This window comes from Sylvia atricapilla, chromosome 3, assembly GCF_009819655.1.
Source record: "Sylvia atricapilla isolate bSylAtr1 chromosome 3, bSylAtr1.pri, whole genome shotgun sequence".
Taxonomy (NCBI): Eukaryota; Metazoa; Chordata; class Aves; order Passeriformes; family Sylviidae; genus Sylvia; species Sylvia atricapilla.
Window position 1 is genome coordinate 69,538,287 of NC_089142.1, and position 26,054 is coordinate 69,564,340.

The 26,054-nt window shown below is 37.0% G+C and overlaps 1 protein-coding gene across 1 annotated transcript in view; it reads left to right on the forward strand.

Moving 5' to 3' along the window:
* The window catches only part of LYST (lysosomal trafficking regulator), a 76,301-nt gene extending 50,748 nt beyond the window's left edge, over positions 1–25,553 (forward strand). Inside the window, exons 29-53 of the mRNA XM_066315691.1 lie at positions 381–572; positions 1,068–1,246; positions 2,221–2,427; positions 3,685–3,861; positions 4,338–4,414; positions 5,343–5,531; positions 6,280–6,425; positions 6,514–6,610; positions 7,263–7,324; positions 7,663–7,718; positions 8,727–8,879; positions 9,217–9,461; positions 10,125–10,191; positions 11,082–11,238; positions 11,666–11,806; positions 12,194–12,411; positions 13,752–13,982; positions 14,679–14,868; positions 15,756–15,892; positions 16,625–16,723; positions 20,134–20,273; positions 20,559–20,656; positions 21,660–21,816; positions 22,026–22,097; positions 23,460–25,553. Of these exons, the coding sequence (XP_066171788.1) occupies positions 381–572; positions 1,068–1,246; positions 2,221–2,427; positions 3,685–3,861; positions 4,338–4,414; positions 5,343–5,531; positions 6,280–6,425; positions 6,514–6,610; positions 7,263–7,324; positions 7,663–7,718; positions 8,727–8,879; positions 9,217–9,461; positions 10,125–10,191; positions 11,082–11,238; positions 11,666–11,806; positions 12,194–12,411; positions 13,752–13,982; positions 14,679–14,868; positions 15,756–15,892; positions 16,625–16,723; positions 20,134–20,273; positions 20,559–20,656; positions 21,660–21,816; positions 22,026–22,097; positions 23,460–23,598 (3,626 nt within the window). The 3' untranslated portion in view covers positions 23,599–25,553. The remainder of the gene's footprint in view (positions 1–380; positions 573–1,067; positions 1,247–2,220; positions 2,428–3,684; positions 3,862–4,337; positions 4,415–5,342; positions 5,532–6,279; positions 6,426–6,513; positions 6,611–7,262; positions 7,325–7,662; positions 7,719–8,726; positions 8,880–9,216; positions 9,462–10,124; positions 10,192–11,081; positions 11,239–11,665; positions 11,807–12,193; positions 12,412–13,751; positions 13,983–14,678; positions 14,869–15,755; positions 15,893–16,624; positions 16,724–20,133; positions 20,274–20,558; positions 20,657–21,659; positions 21,817–22,025; positions 22,098–23,459) is intronic.
* The last annotated feature ends 501 nt before the right edge of the window (positions 25,554–26,054 follow it).

Below are 26,054 nucleotides of genomic sequence, written 5' to 3' on the forward strand. Positions count from 1 at the left end.
CTCATCATTTGTGCTGATGAACCCACCCTGCAATATGCAATATTTTGTTGTATCACTGATTTTTAATCTTTTATCCTATTTATACAATAAAAAGAGGAATAAAAGTAGTGGGTTTGAATGTTTAGCGCAAGGATATGGAAGTCAAATCTGATCTTGAGATGAACTCATTTCATGGTATTATTTGAAATTTATATATTTATTCTCAAAAAGCTTTAAAATAAGAACAACAAACACCCAATGACACTTATGTTCCCTTTGATACTGATGTATTTCAAATGTTTGTTTCATTAAATGATGTGAATTCTGGGTGGAAGTAGCTGCTGAGTGATTGAATTTTTGTGCATTTCAATAGAATTCTATACATGCTTCTCTCCTTAAAGGTTCCAGGAAGTTTTCACTTGCTCAGTCTGATGCTCTGCTGGTGAAAATGCGCTCACTAGCAAGTGAGGAATTCAACATGATGATGCAGCGGAGAATGAGCCAAGAAAATCCTATCCAAGCCACTGAGTCTGAGTTTGCACAAAGGTTACAGAGACTGACTGTTCTGGCTGTTAACAGACTCATTTATTTAGGTAGGATTTCCTTTTAGTTTGTTTCTGTTTTGATGAAAAATGAATTCTTGCTTTTGGAATGCTGAAGTGTTAGAGAGCAAAGTTGTTCTATTGACACAAGTTTAGTGGATTTAGCCATAAAGCATCATTCTCTATGATGTCTCTCAATATTATGTAACTGACATTTTGGGTAATTTTTTATCTGAATGAACTGAACAAGTTGTTTTATTTCTGCATTAGTCCATTCATGTGTTAACTGCCTGAATTATTACCTGAAGATTTAACTGCCAAAGGGAGCACCTGCTCTCTGAAAATACAATTTTTCTATGAAATGGCTACATTGGTTAGTAGAGACTTGATGGCTTTTAGAGCTAGTTCAAATTTTGCAAAAGCTAGAGTGTGTAAGTATGGTAAATATATCAGTAAAGGCAGTATTTGATGTAATGCTAACTAAAGATTTGTAGCATTGTCTTGCTTGAGCTGGTACTGATCAATATGTACCTCTTAAATTTTAAGCCTCTACCGAAGAGTGCCTTGATGTACTGGGTATAACAGAAAATACAAGTCAAAGCAGACTTTCAGCATCCCAGCTGGAAGTTCCTGAAGAGGAAAGCCAGCAAGAAATGACTAGTAGAATAAATCCTTTCCTTAAAGAAATGGTCAAAATGTTGGTGGAAGGAATCAAAGTATCCATTGTAAGTAATTAGATGCTGTCCATATTAAAGCATATTTCATCAGGTTCTTTTATTAGGAACTTCCATACATAATGTATTCTGTCGATAAATGGTTTTTTTACTGCCTCTCTCCATTCAACTGTGACATTAAAAACGCTGTTTAGCTTCACAGTTACTTTAGTTAAAAAATAAAAAATGGATCTGTTCTGATTTTTACCTTTACATTTAGCAAAATTCTGCTTGAACAAGAACACAGAACTTAAACAGACTTTCTTGTACTATGAAAATTTGCTTGGTCTCTTAAATTTCAACATTTGTTTGCAGAAGCCTATAAAACCAGATCTTCTGTGCATCCACAGGTGGTGGAGATTTTCTGAGCAATTTTTATAGTATATTTTAGAGTTGGGAAGGAGAGCTTTCTCTCTTTTCAATTCTTGCTAAAGCTGAAAGTCTTCTAACATACGGGTGTTAGCTTGTCAGCCTTTCCAAGGAGATCAGTTTTTGCTTGGACAATACGAAGTGTGTTATTAGTCTGTCTTAGGTCATCTTGGTAAAAGTAGTTCTACCTAATTTTCTTTCTAGCTCATAAAAATATATATTTGATAGGTGTATTATCTTTCTGTTGTGCCACACTTGTAGTACTTTTCAAAGATGGCAGGTTTTTTCTTGTGAACACACACAGCTCCTTCCTGTGCCTGTTTCTAATCTTTTGAGGTAATCAGAAACCAGTGATTAATGTAAAAGGGCTGTTGATTTAAATAAAAAATCCTCTGATTTTTAATCCTCTACATCACTTTTTTCACTTTCTGGATTGTTTTAGTAGAATGCCTTTTAACCCATAATAATCAATGTACTAAACCATACCACTTATTTTGGTAGGTAAAACTTTGTCTTCCATTTTGATCATATTAACTCTGTTTATTTTGTAATGTGAAAAACTTGACAGAAGGCAAGTCCTAACCCTGTAATATTAAAAAGTTGTCTCCATTACTTAGGGCACCAGCAGAATGAGCACTCCAAAACAGCAGTGGAACAGAATCCTCTTGTTATGTAAGGACACATTCCGTACGCAGCTTGGGAGGCTCCTTGTGCATAGCTTGTCTCCTGTAAGGCCTCTGCAGGAGAGGAAGCAGGCTTTGGACATGGTACACGACGTAAACCAGCAAGAGATCTTGCGTGACTGTCTTAGCCCAACTTTGCAAGTAAGCTCAAGAGATTTTGAGAGAAGTTTCTAAAACCTGTATCCAATTTTTTGTCTAGATTTAATAATTATTTAGAACTGTATGTGGCTAGTTGTTCACTGCTATTTTAGCAATGTTTACTGGCTGACAGTTGTCATACAAAACACCTGGGCATATCTCTGCAATTGCTATACTGTCCTGAGGACAGATGGAATTAAGTCTGGGTATGTTGATGCCATTCTCATCTAACATATCCCCTGTGCAGTGCAGAAACAAAATGTGATGCTAGTTTTAGCATGAAGAATTTTACTAAGGAGGTTAGGAATTAACATACTCTAAAAAAGCAAATTAAGGAAGGGACTATCCTTGCTTTGGACCTCTTACCTTCAGATTTCCTGAAGATTGTTAAGCATCAATTGCAACTAGATTTTAAGCAGTCAATCCTCTACCAAAGCAGTACTCTTTTCTTACTCAGCCTTTATTAGTTCTTAAAGTGGGATTGTGTATGCCATGTTCTTAAATTAAAAAGTTGAATAGGTTCTCCCTGCTTTTCTGAGTTTATCAGAAGAAAGCTTCTAACTGTACTATGTTAGTGCAAGCTTGAAAGCAATCATTTCTTAGAGCCACAGGGAGAAATCAGGTAGGAATGTTACAGTTTGAGATCTTCAGGAATTGCAAGAATGAAATAAAAGACGTGTCACAGTTTGAGTCACTGTATACTAAGGAGAGAAAGTATTTATTGGATTAATTTATGGCACTCACATATTTCTGATCACATATAAGTTATTCAAATAAATAAGTTTGATCGGGTAGAAAAGAGCTGATGTACTAGCAGTGACTTCTGTGTGGGAGTGTCATGTTGAGTGTATTTATGGCTTATGTCTGCTTAACTTCATTATCTGTCAGCTATAATTTGATTAATCAAGTGAGGTGTAGTGTTCTTGGCAGGCAAAATTAGAAATCTCTGGCACATATTTCCTGAAGTGTAAATAAGGCTACAGGAGCTGAGTACTGGGGGAAGAAACAGTTTTCTTGCAAGCCATTTGAAAAATCACAAGATGCTGGGGCAAATTTTATCATGTGAGGATAATAGCAGCATGTTTTTCTAGTTTTATAAAAGTTTCTTTAACCATTAAAGCTGTCTTTCTTTGAATGGGAGAATAATTAGAAGAAATCTGCTCAGTCTGACTAAAAGAGGGAATAAAAATGGAGAGAAAAATGCTGCTCAGTCTTGTGGAAACGAGTGTGACAATACATCTGTGTTCTCTTTCCTTCTAGCATGGGCCTAAATTAGTGCTCTATTTGTATGAGTTAATGCTCAATCACAGCGATGGAATGACCAAAGAACAACAAAGAGCAGCAGGAGACTTAATGAACACATTGAAAAGTTGTGGCTATAAATGCATTCCCCTGAGCCCACGACCAAAACCAGACTTAATAAAAGCTTTGAAAGAGGTTTGTGAATAAAACCTTTGCTTTAAAAACTGGGTGCATTTGAGGCAGTTGTATTATATGGGATCAGAATTTAACTGCAGATTGTGGTATTCTCTGGCGCATGGCTTATGCCTTTGGGAATTCTCTTTGGGTTCTCAATATTTCTGTCACATACGCTCAACTCCTCACAGCAAGCTCACAAGCTTCTTGGTTAAACGTATTATTTAATCCAGAGGAAAGTGGGAGTTCATAATAAGCTACTAACATCTCTTATTTCCAAGAAAATAATTTTTGATTTCTTGCAAAGAGAAAAATTATATATAAATATAATAAAATGGCAGTAACTGAAATGAAGCCTCGCTGGTTTTAAATGCTGTGAAGATATGACTTGGACAGTTTTGTCACTCTTCCATTTTAAAACTGGCATACCCTTTAGCCTCCCCTTCCTTTTTCCATCCATCTGAGAAAAGAAAGTAATGTGTCAAACTTCCCTTCAGGATCAGAAGAAATATGAGATGGAAGAAGGTGTAAACAAGGCTGCTTGGGAGAAGACAATGGCCAATAATTGGCAGAAGTAAGTACCTTGGAGAGGCTGCGATAACTTTAGGAAATGTTCTCTGTTCAGCACTTCCCATTGCAAAATCACCTATGTGATTATTATGGACGGGGATTTTTTTCAAATTACCAGCATCACTAGCTTTCAGACTTTTAATTATACTGTTCTGTTACAGATATACATTTTGGTAGGTTGCATAATAAATGGCATTGTGTGAACCTCGATACCAAATTGGTTTTTTGCACATTTGGCATTTCACCCTTAATTTAATGACTCTTGCTTCTGTCCAGTCACCTCTCCTGTTGCTGTAGTCTGTGCAACTAAATGTCCCTGCAACTAACCCTGATTTTCAACAAATAAAACATTGTATTCAGTATCCAATTTGAATATTTTTGTGAGCTGTGTAGATACTGCTCCTGGGTGTAATTGTATATTTCAGTATATTGTGGTAGATTGGGGTTTCCGTTAATTTAAATTCTGAGGCTTTGCCATAAAAATCAGATTTGAGATGCACACACATTGTGCTTTAAAGTAGGCAACTGCAGGTAAGTGTAAAGGTCAGCTTAGTCTATGCAGACAAGTGCTAAGACTTTATTATGTTGAATGACTTGGATTTAATCAGTAGTAAATTAGTGTCCTTACTCACGATTTTTATTGAAAAGACTATCCATTAATTAATGTCAATTAATGTCAAGCATGTTAATACATAGCCATTGATCTTCTGATTGGCTTGGCTTGTCTTTGGCCAAAAGTAATAGGTTTTTTGATGACTAAGAAGCAGAAGGTACTCATGAATCTCATTATGTAGGCTAAGTTGTTCTGCATCTGCTGTAAGAAGAACTCTACATATCTACTGCCAAACTGATTGTATTTTATGAGGTGTTTTGGTGTCTTTCCCTTTTCAGTGTGTTTATACGGCATTTTAAAACACAACTCTTCTCCTCAGTCTCTTTCAGCGTCTAGATACAAAATCTAAAGACATTTCTAAAATAGCTGGAGACATCACACAGGCTGTGTCGCTGTCACAAGGAATGGAAAGGAAGAAAGTAATCCAGCACATCAGGGGGATGTATAAGGCAGAGCTAAGTGCCAGCAGACATTGGCAGGAACTTGTTCAGCAGCTTACCCATGATCGGTGAGTTTTCTCATCTCAGTGAAAGTGATGTCTGATGTGTGCTTCCCATTCTACTCAGAGGCATATGAAATGGAGATGATATTAAAATTAGAGTTACTTTTGCTAACCATCTGATAGTTAGACTTGTAAAAGACTTGATTTTTTTTTTCCTATCTTTTAGGGTCAGTAGCCAAGTAGTATTTGTATCCTATTTGGACAGTTTATTTTATTGTATGCATTTTGTTGTGCCTAATACCATGAAGAGTGTCCTAAAGTTTTCATATCTTACATGACACAGATGGAGTAAAATAATATTTTTGGGGTCATGCTATTTACATTAGCATCTAGATACTCTGTTCACTAAACAGGGTAGAAAAAAGGACATAAACGTTGATAAGAAACCAAACTCTGGTATTTTCACCACTGCAGAACTAGTATTATCTCATGTTTGCAGCAGCAGAGTTTTCAAAATAGTGTTGGATGCATTGTACTGCTGTTTTTATTAGACTGAGTACCTCCAAGAACAGTCTTACAGTAGCAGCTTGTGAAAAGTCATTGAGTGGAATAGCTCATAAAAATAAACTACAGAATCCAGTCTTATAATACTTTTTCAGAAATAATTGTCCAGTGTATGTCAGTGTAACTTCTATCTTTCTACTAGTTAAATAACAGAATTAACAAGCACATATACTGTCTCTGCTGCCAAACTCCTAACCTTTTTTTTTTTTTTTTTTTTTTTTTTTTTTTTTTTTTTTTTTTTTTTTACCAGAGCACTCTGGTATGACCCAGTCTATTATCCAACTTCTTGGCAACTGGATCCAACAGAGGGGCCAAACAGAGAGAGGCGCCGCTTGCAGAGGTGCTACCTAACTATTCCAAACAAATACCTTCTACCAGACAGGCAGAAACAGGAAGGTAATTAAAACATCTTCAATGCTGAATGTAACCTAATGTCTGAATTGTCATGACTATTACTACTTTATTATTTGTGATGTCTTTGTAGGTGTGATAAAAACTCCATTGTCTTACTTATTTGAAGACAAAACACATTCTTCTCACTCCTCTACTGTAAAGGACAAAGCTGCAAGTGAACATATAAGGTGAGTTTGGATAACATTTGCTTCCCTTTTCTATCTTTTCCCAATCAAATGAAACAGTTGTCTAAAAAACATTTTTTGTCTTAAAAAACTTTTTTAAAAATTCGAGTGGGAAATGAGACTAGTCTCAAAAATAGTAGGCATTTTTGCTTTACTCAAAAGCAAAATACTAGAGCCACCAAATACCATCTGCTGTGCTCTGGATGGGGCTTGTGAGATAACCTGATGGGAGCTCTTATTTTTGCTGAGTAGCACTGCCTGTCCTAGATATCTAAGATCTGGTAGGTCTTGCCATCAGAGCTCAAAAGCAAATTTTCTTTCCATCGTCTCTGCTTTTATCACTGCATTACTCAACTCTGCAGTTGTGTCAGTTAGCCACCTGTTACAGGCACTAATACAGCCTAAAATGGCTGCAGAGAACATGCAAAGAAGTAAGTATAAATACACTCATAAGCAAGTCTAGAAAGTTGAGGTTCTATTTTCTTTCCCTCTTTGGGATATGAACCATTGTTCATGTTGTTGGACAGTTTTTCTTCAGGTGCAACCTTGCAGGGCGTTTGGCTTAGGTTGGTTTTAGGTCTGCTGAAAGGTACATAAATCCATAAGGATAGGCATTTCCATAATCCATAAGCATTTCCACTTTGAAATATTTCAGAGTTAATCGAAGATGTGTAAGTGTAGCACCTTCTAGAGAGACTGCTGGTGAACTATTGCTAGGTAAGTAGAATTTTCAGTCAGAATTTTTGGTGTAAGAGCCTGCTGTATATATAAACCTGGCTAATTTTTTATAACTGAGCTGTTGCCTGACTTCGTGGATTGCATACTTTATATATTTCCTCTCTACTGTTTTCATGAGTGCTGTTTGAACTGCCAGTAAGTTTTAAGATCTGCAGACCACTTACTAAAAGATGTGGAATGATAAATTGTATTTCTGTCAAGTACTGTCTTGCCCTAGATACTATTCTTAGCATTCTTAACTCTTGAATACTGTTTCTATAACCCAAAGATGCATTGTGCAATATCACGTACCTTTTCATTACTATTTTTTGCTGTAGGAAAATGTGGCATGTATTTTGTTGAAGATAATGCTTCAGACACAATTGAAAATTCAGTAAGTGTTAAAACATCTTGTTCAGCTTTAATTTTTCCAAACTATGGCCATAACTAGGTTCCTTCTTCAGCAATTTCAGTGGCAGTAGTACTAGAGTTGGAGATGTCTAGACAAAGCTAGCCAAACTGATTAGTTTGGTTTGTGTTGCTTCTGTTGACCCTGGCTATGGAATTGGTGATAGAAGGAAACAGGAAAGATGTGGGCCTGGGACTGGGAGGGAATGAGGAATGGGTGATGTGAGAGGCTTCTGCACTTTGCAGTCCATTGCTTTGAGTTCATCAGCAAAGTGCACAGAGTTTGCTTTAATCTGCACCTGAGAACTTGCCTTAGTAGAACTCGGGGCACTGTGAAGTGTAGAAAGTCACAGGTGTATGACTTGTGCTGTGCTCCACAGCATCTCATTCTTGGATTTTATTATATATGATGTTCTAGCTCCTCCCTTTTCCTGTACAAGAGGATTGCTTCATGCAGGAAATGGGAGCTGAACTAATCCTTCTGATAGACAGAGACTGATGTGTAAATTGCTTATACATCTAACAGATATGTAAAAGTAATCAAGATATGCAGTGCACTACTGAAAGCTTTAAACTGCTTTTACAGAGCTCTTCCTTGCATCTACTGAACAGACAGTTCTTGTGGTTTAAGATGCTACCAGCTGCTTTGTCTTTCACAGAACTGTCAGAGCTGGGATTCACAACAAAGCTTTGGTTGCTCTGATTGTCCAATATTTTTAGCTTAAGAGTCCTTGAAAATGTGGCATTGCTTGCTAGTGCTGGGTAGGAAAGTGAAGCAGCTGAGGAGCATATGTCATGTTCTACCCACTGCCTTGAGGAGAGTGGAGGATGGGGAAAGTAGCTAAAGAAAATCACAACAATGTATTAAAGCATTGCATTAAAATTAAAGTTTGCCTTGTGATATGCTGTATTGTTATAAACCGGCGGCATTGAAAGGTTTCTTGTTTGGAAAATCCACTTTTTAAAATGACTTTCTAAATTGCAAATTCTACAGAGTTTTCATGGAGAAACTGAACCAGCATCATTTTCTTGGACCTATGAGGAAATTAAGGAAGTTCATAAGCGGTGGTGGCAGTTAAGAGACAATGCTGTGGAAATCTTTCTGACAAATGGCAGAACTTTACTCTTGGCTTTTGATAATACAAAGGTACTGTGGCACCAATGCAGAGTAATACACCAAAGCATTTTCCTGTGTCTTTATAACATGTATATTCATACATTAGGTTTTTAAGGAGACTTGTTGCATAGACTAATTAAATTCTGCTTAATACATTTGAAAGAATTTGGTTCAGCTCGGCTTCTGGATGATCATAGGCATGTTGTAAAACACATCTCTTATCTGTTAAGACATTAAAGAATCTTAGTGATACTAGACATTATTCTATTACAGCAGATATCTGGAAATATACAAAATGAGAGAAACTTACTCTTGGCAGTTTTAAACTTTTAAGCTGTATCATTAAATCTATGGTGTTTTCTTCTAGGTCCGTGATGATGTGTACCACAACATCTTGACTAACAATTTGCCTAACCTTTTGGAATATGGAAACATCACTGCTTTGACCCACCTGTGGTGCACAGGACAGATTACTAACTTTGAATATCTGACTCATTTAAACAAACATGCTGGTCGTTCCTTCAATGATCTCATGCAATATCCAGTATTTCCTTTTATACTTTCTGACTACACCAATGAAACGCTGGACCTAAATGATCCCTCGGTATATAGGTAATATGAAATGCTTGCAACTCTTTTTTTCCAAATACTCAAACTGCTCATCCTATATAGTTTTTTAGCTTGGTTGTACTAAACTGCACACACACAAATGGAATATTCAGGGACAAGCCTCATCTCTAATAACTTCGGCTTTTACAATAACTGTCTGCTTTGGCTGGGATATTGAAATTAAACAGATGCGTAGATTCAAATGCAATGTATTGGACTTAGACTGTCTTAGTAGGCTTTGTATAATTCACAGAATTAAATAGAAGCTGTATGTTTAAATTCATATGATTACAGACTTCCAGGCCAATTAGCAAAAATTAAATAGAAAAGGAAATGCTATAAAAATTACTTGGTCAATTACTTGGTCAGTCTCTATTTGAATGGATTTGAGTGTATTGTCCCACCCTAATAAATTTGTTATGCTGATTTAACATTTGTGTGTGCTAAGTCTTTGCCTTTATAGTATCTCTGATTTGACTGAGGCGCTTGGCATTTGCTTGCCTGTTACTGTGCTGTGGATCTGAGTTTGCCTTTAGCACTAACTAGAAGTTGCTTTTTTATTTTCTGAAGTTTCTCCAAAATTATTATATTAAAGGTGTCATTCTTAATAATGTGAATCAATATTGTAATAAAAATTACAACATATCAGTACTGCTTTTGTTGCAGAAACCTGGTCAAACCAATCGCTGTGCAATCTAAAGAAAAAGAGGATCGTTATGTGGATACTTACAAGGTAATTTGGATAACATTTTCTTCTTGCCTTTGTCCCATAGATAAATGACAGTGGCTTTAGTTTTCGTAACATGCATTTATTGGGGAAGAAGAAGCCACAAATACAGTATTTGATGGCTACAGAACTCTTATTTCCAGTATGTTTTCCAGGAAGCATTTCCTAGGAATTGTTTTGTAACATGCTTGAAACTTGTGTTTTTTCCTATACCTGAAATCCCAAATCAATTTAGCCCATCCATGTGATACTGTTGAGGAATTTAAATGGATGCCACCTTATATGGGAACTTGTATACATTTAAAGATCCCTAAAGATCAGGGAGATAATTTGCTGCAGTTTAGTTGACGTTACTTTGGTGGAATTTGTTGCTATTTTTCTGTTTGATAACAGAAAGGCTGTTTTCCCTCAAGTACTCTTATTTTAACATGCCCTACTATGATGATTGTGCTTTTTGATTTTTTTTCTCTTTAAAATGTTTTAAAGGCTGTAGGAAATAGCAACATACTGGGGAATTAAAGCATCTGCAGCTTGACTTTCAAGCTGGTCTGTGCCACCATGGTCTACTATATTATTTGCAAATACTGTTTTTTCGAGTACTCAGCTGTGTTGGGAAACAAGATGGGGGAGTGGGTAAAAGCAAAAGTAATAAATAATGGAAAACAGGTCATTGAAATTGGCTAAAGACTTTGACACCTAACTGGATTGTAAAAGTGATTGTGTGTCTTTAGACATTTAAAAGTGTATTTGATTCCAGATGACTTTTGAATGTATGTTTCTGAAAAATTTTGAGGGCTTATTCCTAAACAATTTAGGCAAGCTCTTATTTTTGTTGTTGGAATGCATCTGAGGAGGAGGTTTGTAATTTCCTTTTTTATTCTCTCCTATTTTTCAAGTATTTAGAAGAAGAGTACCGTAAAGGAGCACGAGAGGATGATCCAATGCCCCCTGTCCAACCATATCACTATGGATCTCATTACTCTAACAGTGGAACTGTACTTCATTTCCTAGTTAGGCTGCCACCTTTTACTAAAATGTTTTTAGCTTATCAAGGTAAGGTTGCGTTTGCTTCTATTTGCCTTTTACATCTAGGCCCTGTTCTAATAACCTAGGAGTTACAACCTTATTAAGCATAGGTTTTCAGATATTTCAAATTCCAGATAGCTGAGCCTGGTAAAATTAAATCTGGTATGCTCTAATGGTAGATCCATTCTTGAAATTATCAAGCTAGACTATAAAGCTGGTCATCTGATATTTATACCTTAGTTTCTTCTAAGATTCTAAGATGTTTATACCTTAGTTTAGCATAAAAAGCTGACCTCTGTTGTACCTGCAGTCCATGCATAACACATAGCAATGGAGATAAGAGAATTCCAAATGTTCTCGGCTAACTAGAGAACAGTTAACTATGTGAAGGTGCAGATGTGCAACTGTTAGTGTCCATCATCAATGTAACAAATGAGTTTGGATTTCTTTACAGATCAAAGTTTTGACATCCCAGACAGAACTTTTCACTCTACCAATACAACCTGGCGCCTCTCTTCGTATGAATCAATGACTGATGTAAAGGAGCTTATACCAGAATTTTTCTACCTTCCTGACTTTCTAGTTAACAGAGAAGGTATGCTGAGATGACAACAGAGCTATATACCCAAATGAGCTGTATGATTGAGCTTATATCATTATATCCCTTGGCTAAGCATGCTCACTAGTAGATGTATGGGAGAAATCTGGCAGAGATTTGTGGGATATGCAAAAAGTTGTTTTGTAGGAATTAAGCTAAGTTTTTCCCTAATTTTGTCAGCAGGGCAAAGGAGTATACTGTTTTCTCATTTTTCTATTTGAATGAGTATGTACAGCTGAATGCGTTTTGCGTTTTGGACTTGTTAATGATGCTGCTTTGTTGTTTGTTAATCAGTGTGCTTAATGGTTGAGTTTCAGAACTCTGTAGACCTTTTTGAAGTTACTGTCAAATAAAATGTTGGAATATTCACTCCCCTATTTCTAGGGTTTGATTTTGGAGTGCGTCAAAATGGTGACAGAGTTAACCATGTCAATCTTCCACCCTGGGCCCGTAATGATCCTCGTCTGTTCATCTTGATTCATCGTCAGGCTTTGGAATCTGATCATGTTTCCCAGACAATCTGTCACTGGATTGACTTGGTGTTTGGTTATAAGCAAAAAGGCAAGGCCTCTGTTCAGGCTATTAATGTCTTTCATCCTGCAGTAAGTATTTGTTAAGCAGTGTGTTTGTTCATTGTCCTTAGTAACTTAATTGGGGAGAGTTTGGTCTGACTTGCTTGGAAAACATCAAGCATGAAACAGGATCCCTTCTTCATGAAATGTTGAAGAATAAGAAAAGGCTTTAACAATTTCAGCGTTGAACTGTAAGATCCCAGGAGGCATTGTGAGACCTAGTGAATTTTTATTCCCCTTTCTTGCCTTGAGCAGTTAGGTGTGGGGGATGATCAGGTCTGGGGTTTAGACCTTGTGGATAGTTGTTGGCTTGCAGTAGTTTGATTGCTGGGTATCTGCTTCTGCCTAATTCAAAAGCTTTTAATTTAGGCAGGGGCTGCTGCAGCTTCTGATAAGATTGAAATAGTTCTGTGTGTCCTGAGCTCATGGTGTTTTCCTTCATGCACATCCTGTGTTCTGTCCCTCTAATGAGCACTTTTCTCTGCAGTAAATTTAATTTCAAATAAATCTTCATTTAATGTAAATACATCCAGAGTTTTACTGGTTAATTGCACCATGGATATCTTAAATTGCATTCTTTAGCTTCAGTCTTTACTATCACAAGGTTTACTCAGCAGGTGGTCCTGGTTTTAAATGCATTCAAATGTTTCATGTTTTTAGTGTTTGTTTTATGGCTGGAAAAGCTAATAAAATGGTAGTGTTTGGCAGTGATGGCTTTTTCAAGTAGCCATCCAAATACTTCCCTTTCTTTTACTCTTTTTGTGATTAAGTATTGATTTAGTTAGTACCTCGACCTTCAAAGATTGTTTGCATGTTCATCATTTCTTTAAAGTGAAAACTCAAGGCCTTTAGTGTGACTGAGGAAAATTGTGTGGTGCACAATTGGAGAGGCATGAAAAAGATAAATAGAAGGAAATAATTTCCACTGTCTTGAAGTATGAGGTTTTCTTTTTCCTTCTCTATCCCAAAAGTGAGCTTTAATATGCTCATTAAAAAGAGGTAAAGAAAATAAACTTCTCCAACTCTTCCCAATTCTTTTGTTTATCATCAGCAACCCTTCCAGTTTCACACAGATTGGTCAAGGTCTCAGAAAAAACCTTGTTGACAGAAATTAGTGATGGCACATATGTAGGAGCAGCTCACATGGTAATCCTTAAAGGAGTAGTTTGTTCCAGTAAAGAGGAGGTGACAAGGTTCCTGCTCTCAGTGGCTCTTTAGTCAGCACAGTCATGGGATGGCTTCTGGTCCACACCTTAAGCAAACAACTGAATACTCCGCCTCTGCATTTGTGCCTATGTGTTGCAAAATTTTTCCTAAAGACAAACCTGACAAGCTTATTCTCGCCCCTCCCCTTTCTTTTTTGCCTGTAGACCTATTTTGGGATGGATGTTTCTGCTGTTGAAGATCCTGTTCAGAGAAGAGCCCTTGAAACAATGATAAAAACATATGGGCAAACACCTCGCCAGCTGTTTCATGCAGCACATGTTAGTAGACCTGGATCCAGGCTTATCATGGAAGGAGAACTTCCTGCTGCCATGGGATTACTAGTGCAGTTTGCTTTCAGAGAAACCAGAGAACACACTAAGGAAATCATTTATCCAGTATGTAATTTTCAATTGCAAGATCGTTTAATTAATATCCGTGTGCTGTAATTGTTGTACCCTGTACCCTTGATTTAGAATTTTCTTCCTAAAATTGCTACTTGCTATACTGTACTGTAAAGAAAATACACAAGATTAGTAAGTGATAGTGAAAATTACTTTAATGCATTTGTGATATTTTGTGTAAACTAAGATCTGAGTTTATCTTGGTTTTGGCAAGTAGGTGTTGGAAAGCATTTCAGTTAACCAGTTTTATACTTTCAGTGATGAATTGTAGAATCTATCTGCAGACCTATAGCAAGAAAACATGTAGTGTGCTTTCTTCCATCCTCAGCTTTTTTACTGCCTATAGCACAATTAAACTTTCTTCACTTCAAGCACTTGTCTTCCCTGAAGTCCAGTCAGAAACTGCATCCTTGGATTTAGAGATGTGTATTTTTCACTTAACTAGCTGAACTAGAAGCTTACTGCCTACACCTTTAAAGATGGAGTAGAACTACCTTAAAGTTAACAGTTTAACTGATGGTACTAAAGTGCTTTGAACTTGTCTTTCTAGTGGTTTTAGAGTAAAGACTTCAGCTGTCCTTACCATGTGATTGCTTATAGGAAACTGACATGAATCATTCTGCATTACTAATGAAATCATGTTTTCCTGAAAAAAATCTATAATTTGAACCTTGTCTGTGCTTGTTTTAGAGTCCATTACCATGGATAAAAGGATTGAAGTGGGGAGAATATGTTGGTTCCCCAAGTGCTCCAGACCCTGTTGTCTGCTTTAGCCAACCACATGGAGAAAGGTTTGGCTCTCTCCAGGCTTTACCAACTAAAGCTATCTGTGGTTTGTCCAGCAAGTTTTGCCTTTTGATGATATATAGCAAGGAGCAAGGTAGGAACATATATGCACAATATATGTTAAATGACCCATAAAAAAATTAAATCTAATGCTACTATTGTTCTTCAGCAAACTTCCCAAGTTTAGTTGCTTTTGCTAAAGATTAATTTATAATTCCATTAACAGCTTCCACATGTGTGGTATCTTTACTGGAGGGTAGATTTTACTTATAATTTTCAAAACAACAGTACTTAATTATGTAATTAAGTTCATGTTTTTCATTGAAGTGACTGAAGCATGAGAATTTAACTTTAGGACTTTGCCAGTAGATTGAGCCCGAGAACTGAAGAACAGATGATAAAACACTTGTTGCAACAGAAACGAAAACTTCAGAAATGGATTTTAGAGGCAGGCAATGAGAAAAGTTAACAGTCAAAAAGCAGAGGTGAAGAATCTTCTGCTTTCAGTTAAACTTCTTGGAGGGATTTTTATTGAGACTGTTAGAAGATTCTGTACAATCTTCTGTTTTCTTGATGGTATATACTAGTGCAGGCTGTCTAAATATAAATCACTTCACATTTAGTCAACAAAAACAAGTAACATTCCCCTTGAAGTTACAAGCACTCATTTCTCCAGGTGGGAAGTACTGTCTGCCCCTTTTCTCTGTTCTCAAAAGATGCAACTCTTCCTCAAAAAAGTTTTGTTCAGGTTTCCAGTTGTCTTTGGAGAAGGTGGAATGTTCATTCAGTCTCTGAACACCGTTTGTTTATAATATGTTACAGGTTACAGAGCCTAATGGAAAAACCTTATTTTGAAACTTTGGGGGGGGTATGACATTTTATCCTGTGATTAAAAACATGAACCTGAGCCTTTTGTTAGTGACTGTTAAAATGATTGCATCTTGCTGTGCACGTGACACAACCCTGTGTGCCTCCCTTCAGGCGTGAGGAGCATGCACAGCACTGACATTCAGTGGTCAGCCATCCTGAGCTGGGGATATGCTGATAACATCTTACGACTCAAAAGCAAACAAAGTGAACCTCCAGTGAATTTTATACAGAGCTCACAGCTCCATCAGGTAAAACAAAACCAGTCTCTTGCTCTTCAATTTAATATTGGTAGTTTAAGTGGTGGCTTGACTTGGCAGTGGGGTACTCTTGCTTTAGCTTTTTTTTCGAGATAAGCATTCAATCACAACTCCTTATACTCTTTTTGATTTCCTTTGGAATGTGTTCCTCATGGCTCCACCCTTGTGTCTTGTTCCTTGTTGTTTTTCTGTACTAGATAAAGATTCTTTTTGAATTAATTTGATTTTTGTAGCTTTTCCTTCCTATAGAATTTTGCTGAGAATTTAAGAAGGTTTAAGTTCTGTCCCAAGAAAGATCAATACAGAAAAAAGTATAGGTTTTCTTGTTAGAATAACTCCTATAATTCAGGATCCATTTGAAAAAGACTGTCTAAAAGATTGTTATGGAAAACAGCATAATCTGTCACAATCCAGTGACTGGTAAGATCCTGCCAGAAAGATGTTGGTGGATGATGTTAAAGTCTGCACTAGTTCACTGTTCTTTAGCTGTGAATTCCAGTCTACATAAAACTCTCTTTACTCTGTTTCTGATATAATAACAAGTACAACCTAGAGCAGCTATATTTTAGCTCTTTATTTTCTTTGGTTTAGGTGTTTTACACGGCTTTTCACAAGATAACCAATAAAGAATCCGTTTGACAAAATGCTGTGGCATAATAAAAACAGCAGTTAGAGTAGTTTTTCTGTTCTAATTTCTTCCTGGCTTTGTTTTGTCTTTTCAAGGTAACAAGTTGTGCTTGGGTGCCAGACAGTTGTCAGCTGTTCACAGGTAGTAAATCTGGAGTCATCACAGCATATATGAACAGATTCACCAGCAATACAGTAAGTTACATTGGATAAATTCATAATAAAGGATTTAGTGTGTTCAGTATTAGTCTTTTTTTTTAAACAGACTTTTTTAAAAATGAGAGAGCCATATTCTGGATAATTGCTAAAAAAATTACCTGCATTTTTAGTATTTATTTTTGAAGGCTCCTCTGACATCATGTTTGTTTGCATGTTTTTCGTCAGTCAGCCCTCATCACCTGAGTGCACAACATGTAGAGCAGTGGCTGTGTTCAGGACAGGGCTTGGAGCTGAAGCTCTCTGGCACAGTGGAGCTCCTTGCATTAAGGAATAGGTTCTTCTGTGAAGGAGACAGAGCCTTTCAAGGCTTTAACTGAAGCTGTGGAGTGCAATTCCCCAAAGTAAACTATAAGTGCAGAGGGCACTTAAACTACAGAGAGCAGGATGAATTCTCAGACAGTGTATATATTAACCACAAAGCCTCTTTACTTTGTCATGCTCTCCAAGGGGAAATGTTGTGAGTAGGGAAGAGAGAAAGTAACTTGCATTACTTAATCTGTTAGTGGAAAATACTGACAGTAGTAGAAAGTCCCTTGATACTCTTTGCTAATACAAGTGATGTAAATAGAAAAAATAGAAAAAACACAAATAAAACTCTAAATTAAAAATCTGATTCTGACTGAGTTTTGAAGCTTCCATCTGAATCTTCCATACTTTCTTTAGTAGAAACTTCTGTTCTCCATAGTTTTAACAAAGAGTAGGCAACTTGCCTAACAGCTCATTTTAGGTGTGTCTACAATATTACCCATAGTGACAACTGAACTAAACTGATTTCCTGCATGTAGATTGATAGAGGTATTGGCAAACATCTTTGGTGTTGTACTCCTTGGTGCTCTTGAATCCCTACATTAGCATGAGCTAGAGAGTATGATCTGCTATGCCTACCCAGTTTTCTGTTTTCAATAGTGGCAAACAGCAGATGCTTAGACTGGGAAGAGCATAAACACAGTGATTTCTAAATTTTTTTCCCTTGGCTTTCTTCCAGTTTCTGGTGATCTGCCACTCATACTTCCTAAGCTCAGCAGCACTTTTGAGTATAGAAAATGAAGTAGAGCTTCAAGCTTGCAAACTTTAGTTATTTGAATCATAAGTTAGGCACTTTAACTGCTCCCCGGAATAGTGAACTTGTAAGTCACCTGTACTGAGACTTGGATTCCAGTTAATTTTTTTTTATAGAAATTAAATATACTTTCTTTGTGCAAAGCTAAAAATAAACTCTAGTTAGTAGGGTTATGGTTCTTGAGTTCCTTCTGTTTCCTAGAAAAAAGTGATTTCTGTTCATCTGCACAGATGATGTTCTTTGAGACCACCTTTGCTGAATTTCTCAGCACTGACAGTTTTCTGTGTCCCAGGCAGGGAGACTTGTGTCAATTTTGTAGCTCCTGTTGTTGCATCAGTTACCCAAGTTAGGGCTGCAGGGAATGCAAATGTGCTTCCTGACATCTGTTCTGTATCCATCTCATCAGCTGATCAGTGATAAAGTGAACAGTTTGTTATAATGCAGTACTTGAAACATGAATATTTTGCCTTGTTTCACATCTGTATAAATGCTGTGCATGGGCAGGAAGTAGATATCACATTGTGAATTTGCCATGGGAACTCAAAGGCATGCTGTCAGAATTCAGAAATGTGCTTCAGGTGATCTGTTTTTCCTTGCCTTATGATGGTGAAAACCCCATCAAGTACTGCTTAGACACAGCGATCTGTGCTGACAGTGTCACACCTGTGTGAGCCCCTCAGCCACAGGTGTCTGGTTGTGCACATTATTTCAGCCTTCACTTGCTGACTGTTAGAGGTGTCTTGCAAACACAGAGTGCACTTGAAGGACTGTTTGGGTACAACTGGGAGTAATCATTTCAGTTCTGCACTCCAGTGCTGTAGGCAGGAAGAGCTGCTAATTAAAGTAGATACATATATGCATGTTTTCTCAGAGCTAGATACCATTTCAGGGGTTGTCACCTAAAAACAGAGGGGAAGTAAGAAGGGGAAAACATTTCAGGCATGAGAAATATCTATTTCATGACTTATTAGAACTTCATATAACTTATATACAGTTGGTGTTAGAATTCCAGCTTGTCTCATTGCAATATTTTTGCTAGAAGAATCAATAAACCATTGCTATTAGTATGATAGAGAGAAGCTGCTAAAGGTCAGTGCTGCTTTCAGTTCAAGTGTTGAATGCAGATCAAGAGGAAACACTTTGAAGGAAGTGGGAGGAGCACAGTAGAAGGGTTATCAAAATCAGTTATTCATAAAAACACAAGTCTTGTCTGTTGCTGTTACAGAAAATTTTGGTATAATTTTTTTTTCTCTTAACTGAGAAGGATTATTAAAGAAGGATTTTCATGTGTGAGCTGTCACTGAGAATGACACCTGCGTACTTTTATAAATGTGTTAAAAGGATAAGATGCTCAGTAGCAAGAGCAAACTAGTAGGTCTTTCTGTTGTCAGACTGTGCATTGCCTTTTGCAATATTACATAGATCAGATTGTTCCTTTTAGTGCAAAGATATAAATTTTCTACACCTGTGACTTGAGCATATGAACACTTTCATCTTGTCTGTTTGAACTTTGAAGGTTTTTCGTAGGCCTGCTATAGGTAGGCATCCTGTACCCTTATACAAAAATGCAGAAGATGTGCTCCAACATGGGTGAGGAAACAAGCAGAGAACTGTTCTCTTCCTTTACAAAGATTATTCTAATCTCTGTAGAGCAAGTTGTCTTAAATAAAGCATTAGCATTCTGGTTAAGCAGCTCCTTCAACTTAGCCAGTTTTCAGGAAATCTGAACCATTTCAAATTACATAACTTGAATAAAAAGTGTTGTTTTGTGTTAAATTTTGCTGCTTTAGTTTTTACCTAGCAATTTCTGTGTTTAAACTTGACTTTCTGCATGTTTTATGAGCTTGGTATCATTGAAGAATTTGGCACCAACTTGAGGAATTCCTAGTAATTTGCTGTACAGAGAATGACAATTTCGGAGCTGGGTTTTTCTTTCTGTTTCCAAGTAGATGCTAAAATATTGAACTGTCATTTCACTGTTGTATGGAAATAGCAGTCTTGCAGAAAACATATCAACTGACTTAAAGCTGTGTAATTGAGACAGAACTACAGTAGTTTTTCATTCTGTTTCATGAGATCACCTCAATATATTTGCTGAGGCTAAAGCACTGGAAGCAAAAAGTTGAACATCAATGATAGCTATGTTTTATCACATTATAAAGTGTTAAACATAATAAAGCATGAACATAGTTGCTAAAATGATGCTATTAAAAACAATGGGAACCGTTCTTTGAAATCTAAGACTTAAACTAGGCTTATATTTTTTAGGAAAAGAGACATTAATTTTCTTTTTCATGAGAGTTTGTCTTATCTTGCTGTTTTTCAGCCTTCAGAGATAGAAATGGAGTCACAGGTCCATCTGTATGGACACACAGCAGAAATAACAAGCTTGTTTGTGTGCAAGCCATACAGTATAATGATAAGTGTCAGCAGAGATGGAACCTGCATAATATGGGATTTGAACAGGTACAAGTATATATGTAACTCATTCACCTAGCTTTCTTACAAATACAGGTTTTCCCACTCTTGGGTACCTTAGCCCCTTTGAAGTTAGTTGAATTTGTTTTGTGTATGTCTTCTTATGAAGTAAAATCCTTACTGTTTTTTTTCCCATTTATAGTGAATATTAAAAACACCATAATTGTGCAAAATGTTGATTGAAATTCATGTAACTATTTTTAATATTTTCCACAAAGGACCTTTTCTGCATTTGAGTCTGAAATTTAGGCTTGTTCCCTTTGTTTTCTTCAGGCTGTGTTACGTCCAGAGTCTGGCTGGACACAAGAGTCCTGTGACTGCAGTTTCAGCTAGTGAAACCACTGGTGATATTGCAACAGTTTGTGATTCAGGTATATTACTCAGTCAAGAAATCTGTTTTGACTTGCAGACCAAACAAATCATGAGTCTTGTGATTAAATTAGTAACTGAGTGTGTGTTAATCATCTGAGGATGCGTTCAGTCACACAGGAGAAACATGTTACTTTTTTTACATAGTAATGTGCAAATTTTTCCAGAAGTGATCGGGCAGGTGTTTGAATATAATGTAGAGATATGAAGGGCAACAGCTTGGTATCTTTATGAAAAGACTTGAAATTTCAAAGATGCCTGGGAGACTCACATTTTGTGATGTTGGTTGCTTTCATTTTTACAGAGATTTTTTTGTCAACGGTACAATTCTTCAGGGGAGTATCATGTATTACACAGCACAGACAAAGGGTATTAAAGGACAAAGGGAATTAGTCTGGCAATTTCATAAAATTAATACTTAGATTTTTAAACTTACTTGGAGACTTTCAAGTCCATTTCCATAGCTCACAAAACAATTTCTTTTTCTGCAAAACATTAGATTCTTTAATTAGTAAGCAACATTACATTTCCTTTTAAGACAATTCCTTTCACGACAAAAGCAGTAATTGGGTTGTTAGTTCATTGATGGAATCAAATAATGCCAGGTAACCAGGTAAGAGAATTATGCTTGCTTTTTTTGAAGTGTTTTTCTAAAAAGCAGGCTAAGATATGAGTACCAACTGCTTGGATAGCTAGTATGAATTCCATCTTAGTCCCTTCCCTGTTAGTACATGAAAATTGGTCATTAGGTAAATTCACATAGTGCTTTGTAAGTAAAAGGTTCCATAAATAGGATGTGATGTTTTCTTAATCACTGCAGTGACTTGGTGGTTTGTGTGCTTCCTGTCTCAGAGAGAGAGAAGTAATTGCAGACGTCACTCAGTCATTTAAACCTTATGAACTTTCAAGAAGTTGGATTCTTTACCACATAATATTTAAATATTCTGGACTTAACTGTTGTCTAGATTTATTTTTTTAATACTCCCATGCTATGTTCTGTTGCAGTTGGAGGAGGCAGTGATTTGAGACTTTGGACAGTTAATGGTGATCTTGTTGGACACGTGCACTGCAGGGAAAGTATTTGCTCTGTTGCTTTCTCTAACCAGCCTGAAGGTGTGTCTGTCAATGTGATTGCAGGAGGCCTTGAAAATGGAGTTGTAAGGTAAGCATTTGAAATGTTTATTTATTAAAATGCTCTATCACTTAGGCTCACAGTTTGAGAGCATGTAGCCAAACATCATGCTGGTATTTGGCTTTAAAGAAGGTGGACAAGCTGTTACTCAGCTCCCAGTCTTAGCAGTTGCTAAATAGATTGTTTATCACTGGAGTATTTGTAAAAGCAAGTGTGAAGAAAATGGCTCTTTCTTTCAGACTGTGGAGTACGTGGGACTTGAAGCCAGTACGAGAAATAACATTTTCGAAGTCAGCCAAACCAATTGTAAGGTAAAAAGATCTTAAATATACAATGAATGCATTTTTCTCTTTAGGGAAGAAAAACCAAACCAACAAATAAAACCACAACAAAGTAGTCAAAGTAGAGTGTTAAACATGAAAATAGGAGGTAAACACCCATGCCTAAAAAGAGCGGTGCAAACCTACTAATTATTCATGAAAGCAAAGTGAGCACAAGTGTACTGTACTTGTAATGACAGTAATAACTAGCTTCTGCTGCTGGCAGATGGAAATTAGCAGGATTCCCTTGAAAACTGAACCAGAGCTACTCCTCTCATTTTAATTTTTTTTCCTCAGAATCTGCATTAAAATGAGATAATCTTAACTATGCCAGCCTTAAGTAGAAAGAGTGTTTCTTCCTCAAAATTAAATGAAAATGCTTCTTTTTCCATTTTTTCTGATGGTGGAGGGAAATGGTGAAGATGCAAACTTAGAGTAGCCTGGAAGCTGCCATTTTGGAGTGCTTGTGTAGCTAGTTTTATGAGTTATCTTGATTTAGATGAGCAGAATTCTCATGCCAGAGTGTTTTCAGAACACAGTCAAAGGACTGAGACTTTGATATCCCCAGTAGTACAGTAGTCTGCACAAACGTTTTAGAGTTATGCCAAAATTTCATCTTAATGTTGGCATAGTAATGAATTACTCTGAAAAAATGTGTTTTGGCTGTTGGTAGTTTGGATTTTAAATGGTATTTTACCTTTTTTTTTTTTCAGAAGTGAAAAAGATTATCTGATAGCTGTTATTGTCTTTGTTACCTCCTTTAAGCAGCATATTTCACAAAGCTTGTTGATAACGATTTAGTAGCTATTGAATAATTTACAGTTGCCTGCTTAAATGTGATAGTAAATGGATGCTGACCTTCATGATCTCTAACATTACCCACAGCATGACTGAAGGGCTTTTCTAGCCCTGTTACAGCTCAAGAAATGCTCATCTGGACAAAAGTCCTGTGCTGTGCCATGAAATCAATGCATTTAGTTTCTGCCTTTGTCAGCAAAGCAAGTTCAGAGGGCACTGAGCTCTGTTGCAGAAAATCCTTCCTTTCAAAAACAAGGGAAGATGGTAGGATTTTGCTACTAATCCTGCCCTTTGCTGTGACACTGCAAAGAAATGAGTATTAAACTGCAGGGGATGTTGAAATGCTGGCCAAAGCTGCAGTTCAGCCTGTTTTGGCTACAAATGGCTAAGCAGGTATATGCAAACACATTGCTGTGTTAATGTAGGCACTGGGCAGCTGTGCCTGTCCCCTGACAGCTCATCTTTGTTGCCTGAACTCTCACGGGCACTTAGTGTCTTCTGGCATTCTAAACAGCCACATTTGGTAAAAAGAGTCACTCTTTCCTTGTTTTGCAGCCTTACGTTTTCCTGCGACGGCCATCACCTGTTCACGGCCAACAGTGATGGGAATGTCATCGCCTGGTGCCGCAAGGACCAGCAGCGCCTGAAGCTGCCCATGTTCTACTCCTTCCTCAGCAGCTACGCGGCTGGGTGACGGCGTGGCTGCTGCTAACTCATGTCTCTGATGCACTTTAATCCCAATAGGCTATAGGAGCTCTTATTTAACTGGACTTTGAATGTCTCTAGAACGACTGAATAGATGGGAAGTTTATTTAAAGGAGCAGCCTAAGGTGGTTGTAAGATTGCGTATGTGCATGCACAAACTCAAAGCATATCCAGGTCAGCAGGAAGCTCTGGTCATATTATCCAATGCCAGCAAAGTGACTAAGAAATGCTCAATGCTGCAATATAAAACACCAACTGTATTTTTTTAAATCACTTCTCAGACAGAAGTATTTAAAAAAATTGATTAAGCTTATTCCTCTTCTTAGTTTGTAAAGTATCAGCAGCATCAAGTTCTGTAAATATCTATTCAAATGTCAGCATATGTATATCAGATTAGTTGAGTGTCATATGGTTAGCTCTGGGATAAGCAATCCAAAACTTTAAAATCAACAACCACTTAAAATTGCTTTTTTTGAGAAGCAAGGAACTTAGTAGGTGCTTTTTGCACCATCTTATGGTATTCTAATGCTAAAAATCAAATTTCTGCTATCTCGGTATTTGTAATTTTTGCCATCTTCTCTGTTAATGTAATAGTCTTTGCAAGAGATGACAGTAAAATATTTGTCTTAGTGATGGGTAGACACCTCGTGGCATCATGAAACAGTGGTTAGATCAAATGCAGTGTGAAGTCCCTAACCCTGTGATAGTTGGCTATCACAGTTCTGTGGCAGAACATATATTATGTACACACACAGCTTATCTTCCAGAGCTCTAAAAAGAGGTGTTAAAGAAGGCACAGATGTGCTCCTGTTCTAGTGTCATTGAGGTTCAATGCACTGTAAAATGTTTGAATCTAACTGCTTGAATAATCAACGTTCATAAGCATCAGATGGTTGGGAAAGATTCACATAGATACACTGTGCAAATTTATTGTGTATTCCTGGGTGCTATTTTATGAGGGGGAAAAAATAAGCCTCTGTCATGAACGGCTTAACAAATTTGAAATCCGGGGCCACATGAAAAATTAGTATTTCAGTTGATGGATTTGAAGACCTCTAAACCTGGCACCATGACTGAGTGCCTGCTAGTCATGCAAATGGTAAAGCAAGAACGCTACGCAGGTCTGATGTAATTACATTTTCCTTTTAAATTGCTTTGCTTTTTTATCACCGACATGTTCTGCTGTTGCCATTCAAACTGCTATATCTTCTCATGTTTAAGGCTCATCTGCTTTCAGAACACTTTACATGAAATTGTCAGGTCATGATGAAGGTCACACACACACACAAAATCTTTATACTTCTTTTGTTTAGTCTTCAGAAATTCTTGAGACTTCCTGGTAGAAGAACTTTTCAAACTAGGAAAATTTAAGAAAAATGTTCTCATGGTTCACGATGCAAAAGCTCGTTGTTGGTTCAATTAAGCAAGTGGCTGCATACTGTATGAATTGAGTGTTAAACTGCGTATTATTGTAGCAGCATTGTATGGGATGGCTTTAGTCATGTTTTTCTCTGTCTAAATGTTAATGTAAGGTCCAAATAACAGACTGAAAAGCTTCCTGGCTCATGTTGATGTGATGTGCTTTGTTTAAGAGAAAAAAGACAAACGTCGTGGTTTTGGGGTGCTTTTGTGCTCCCAGTTTTGGGGTTTTGCTCACAAAGGCTTATTTTTTTATAAAGTAGAATTCCACTTGTTACAAACCAATATGCAAAACTGCTGGCCTTGTAAAGAGTGCAATATTATATATTTTTATGTAAAAGTAAAAATGATTTTTTGAAGCAAGGAATATTTATTCAGCTTAATATTCTGGAACTATTAAAATAACATTGCAATAGTGTCTGTGCATGATGTACTTAAATTTCCATGTAAATGTCACATTCCACACTGTATTTGTATATACGCTGTCACATTGTTGGGTAATAAACAGATCTTTGTATCAAACCATTTTGAGATGATTAGAAGCATGGTTTTGGCTCAGTTGCAACTTTCTTTTTTTAGGGTGTCTTTCACACCTTCCTCCAGATCAGTTTCTGCTAATTCCCTTGTCTTTCATATTTTAAAAATCATGAAATGGGAAGGTTCTGTTTATGGACTACATCCTGTGTCTGTCAAACTGAAGGTAGTGAGTGTAAGATGGGAGGTGGGAAACTCCAGGCAGATCACTTTGCACATGTATGCATGTGTCCTTCCTCCCCATAAGATGCATGACTAGAACTTGGATGAAATTATGGCTCTCAAAGCAGAGACATTCCCCTTCCTTCCATCTGCCTTCTCACTGAAAACCTGTCTGAGCTGTAAGGCAGATAAGCAACTTCTCTCTGGATTCTCAGAAAGAGGGGTGGAAATTGAAAGACTGGGATCTCGAGGAGGCATCTGAGAGGATGTGAGGCTCTCTCTGTTGGAAGCCAGGGTTTGGGAGAGGTGCATGTGGAAAGGCCTGTCTAT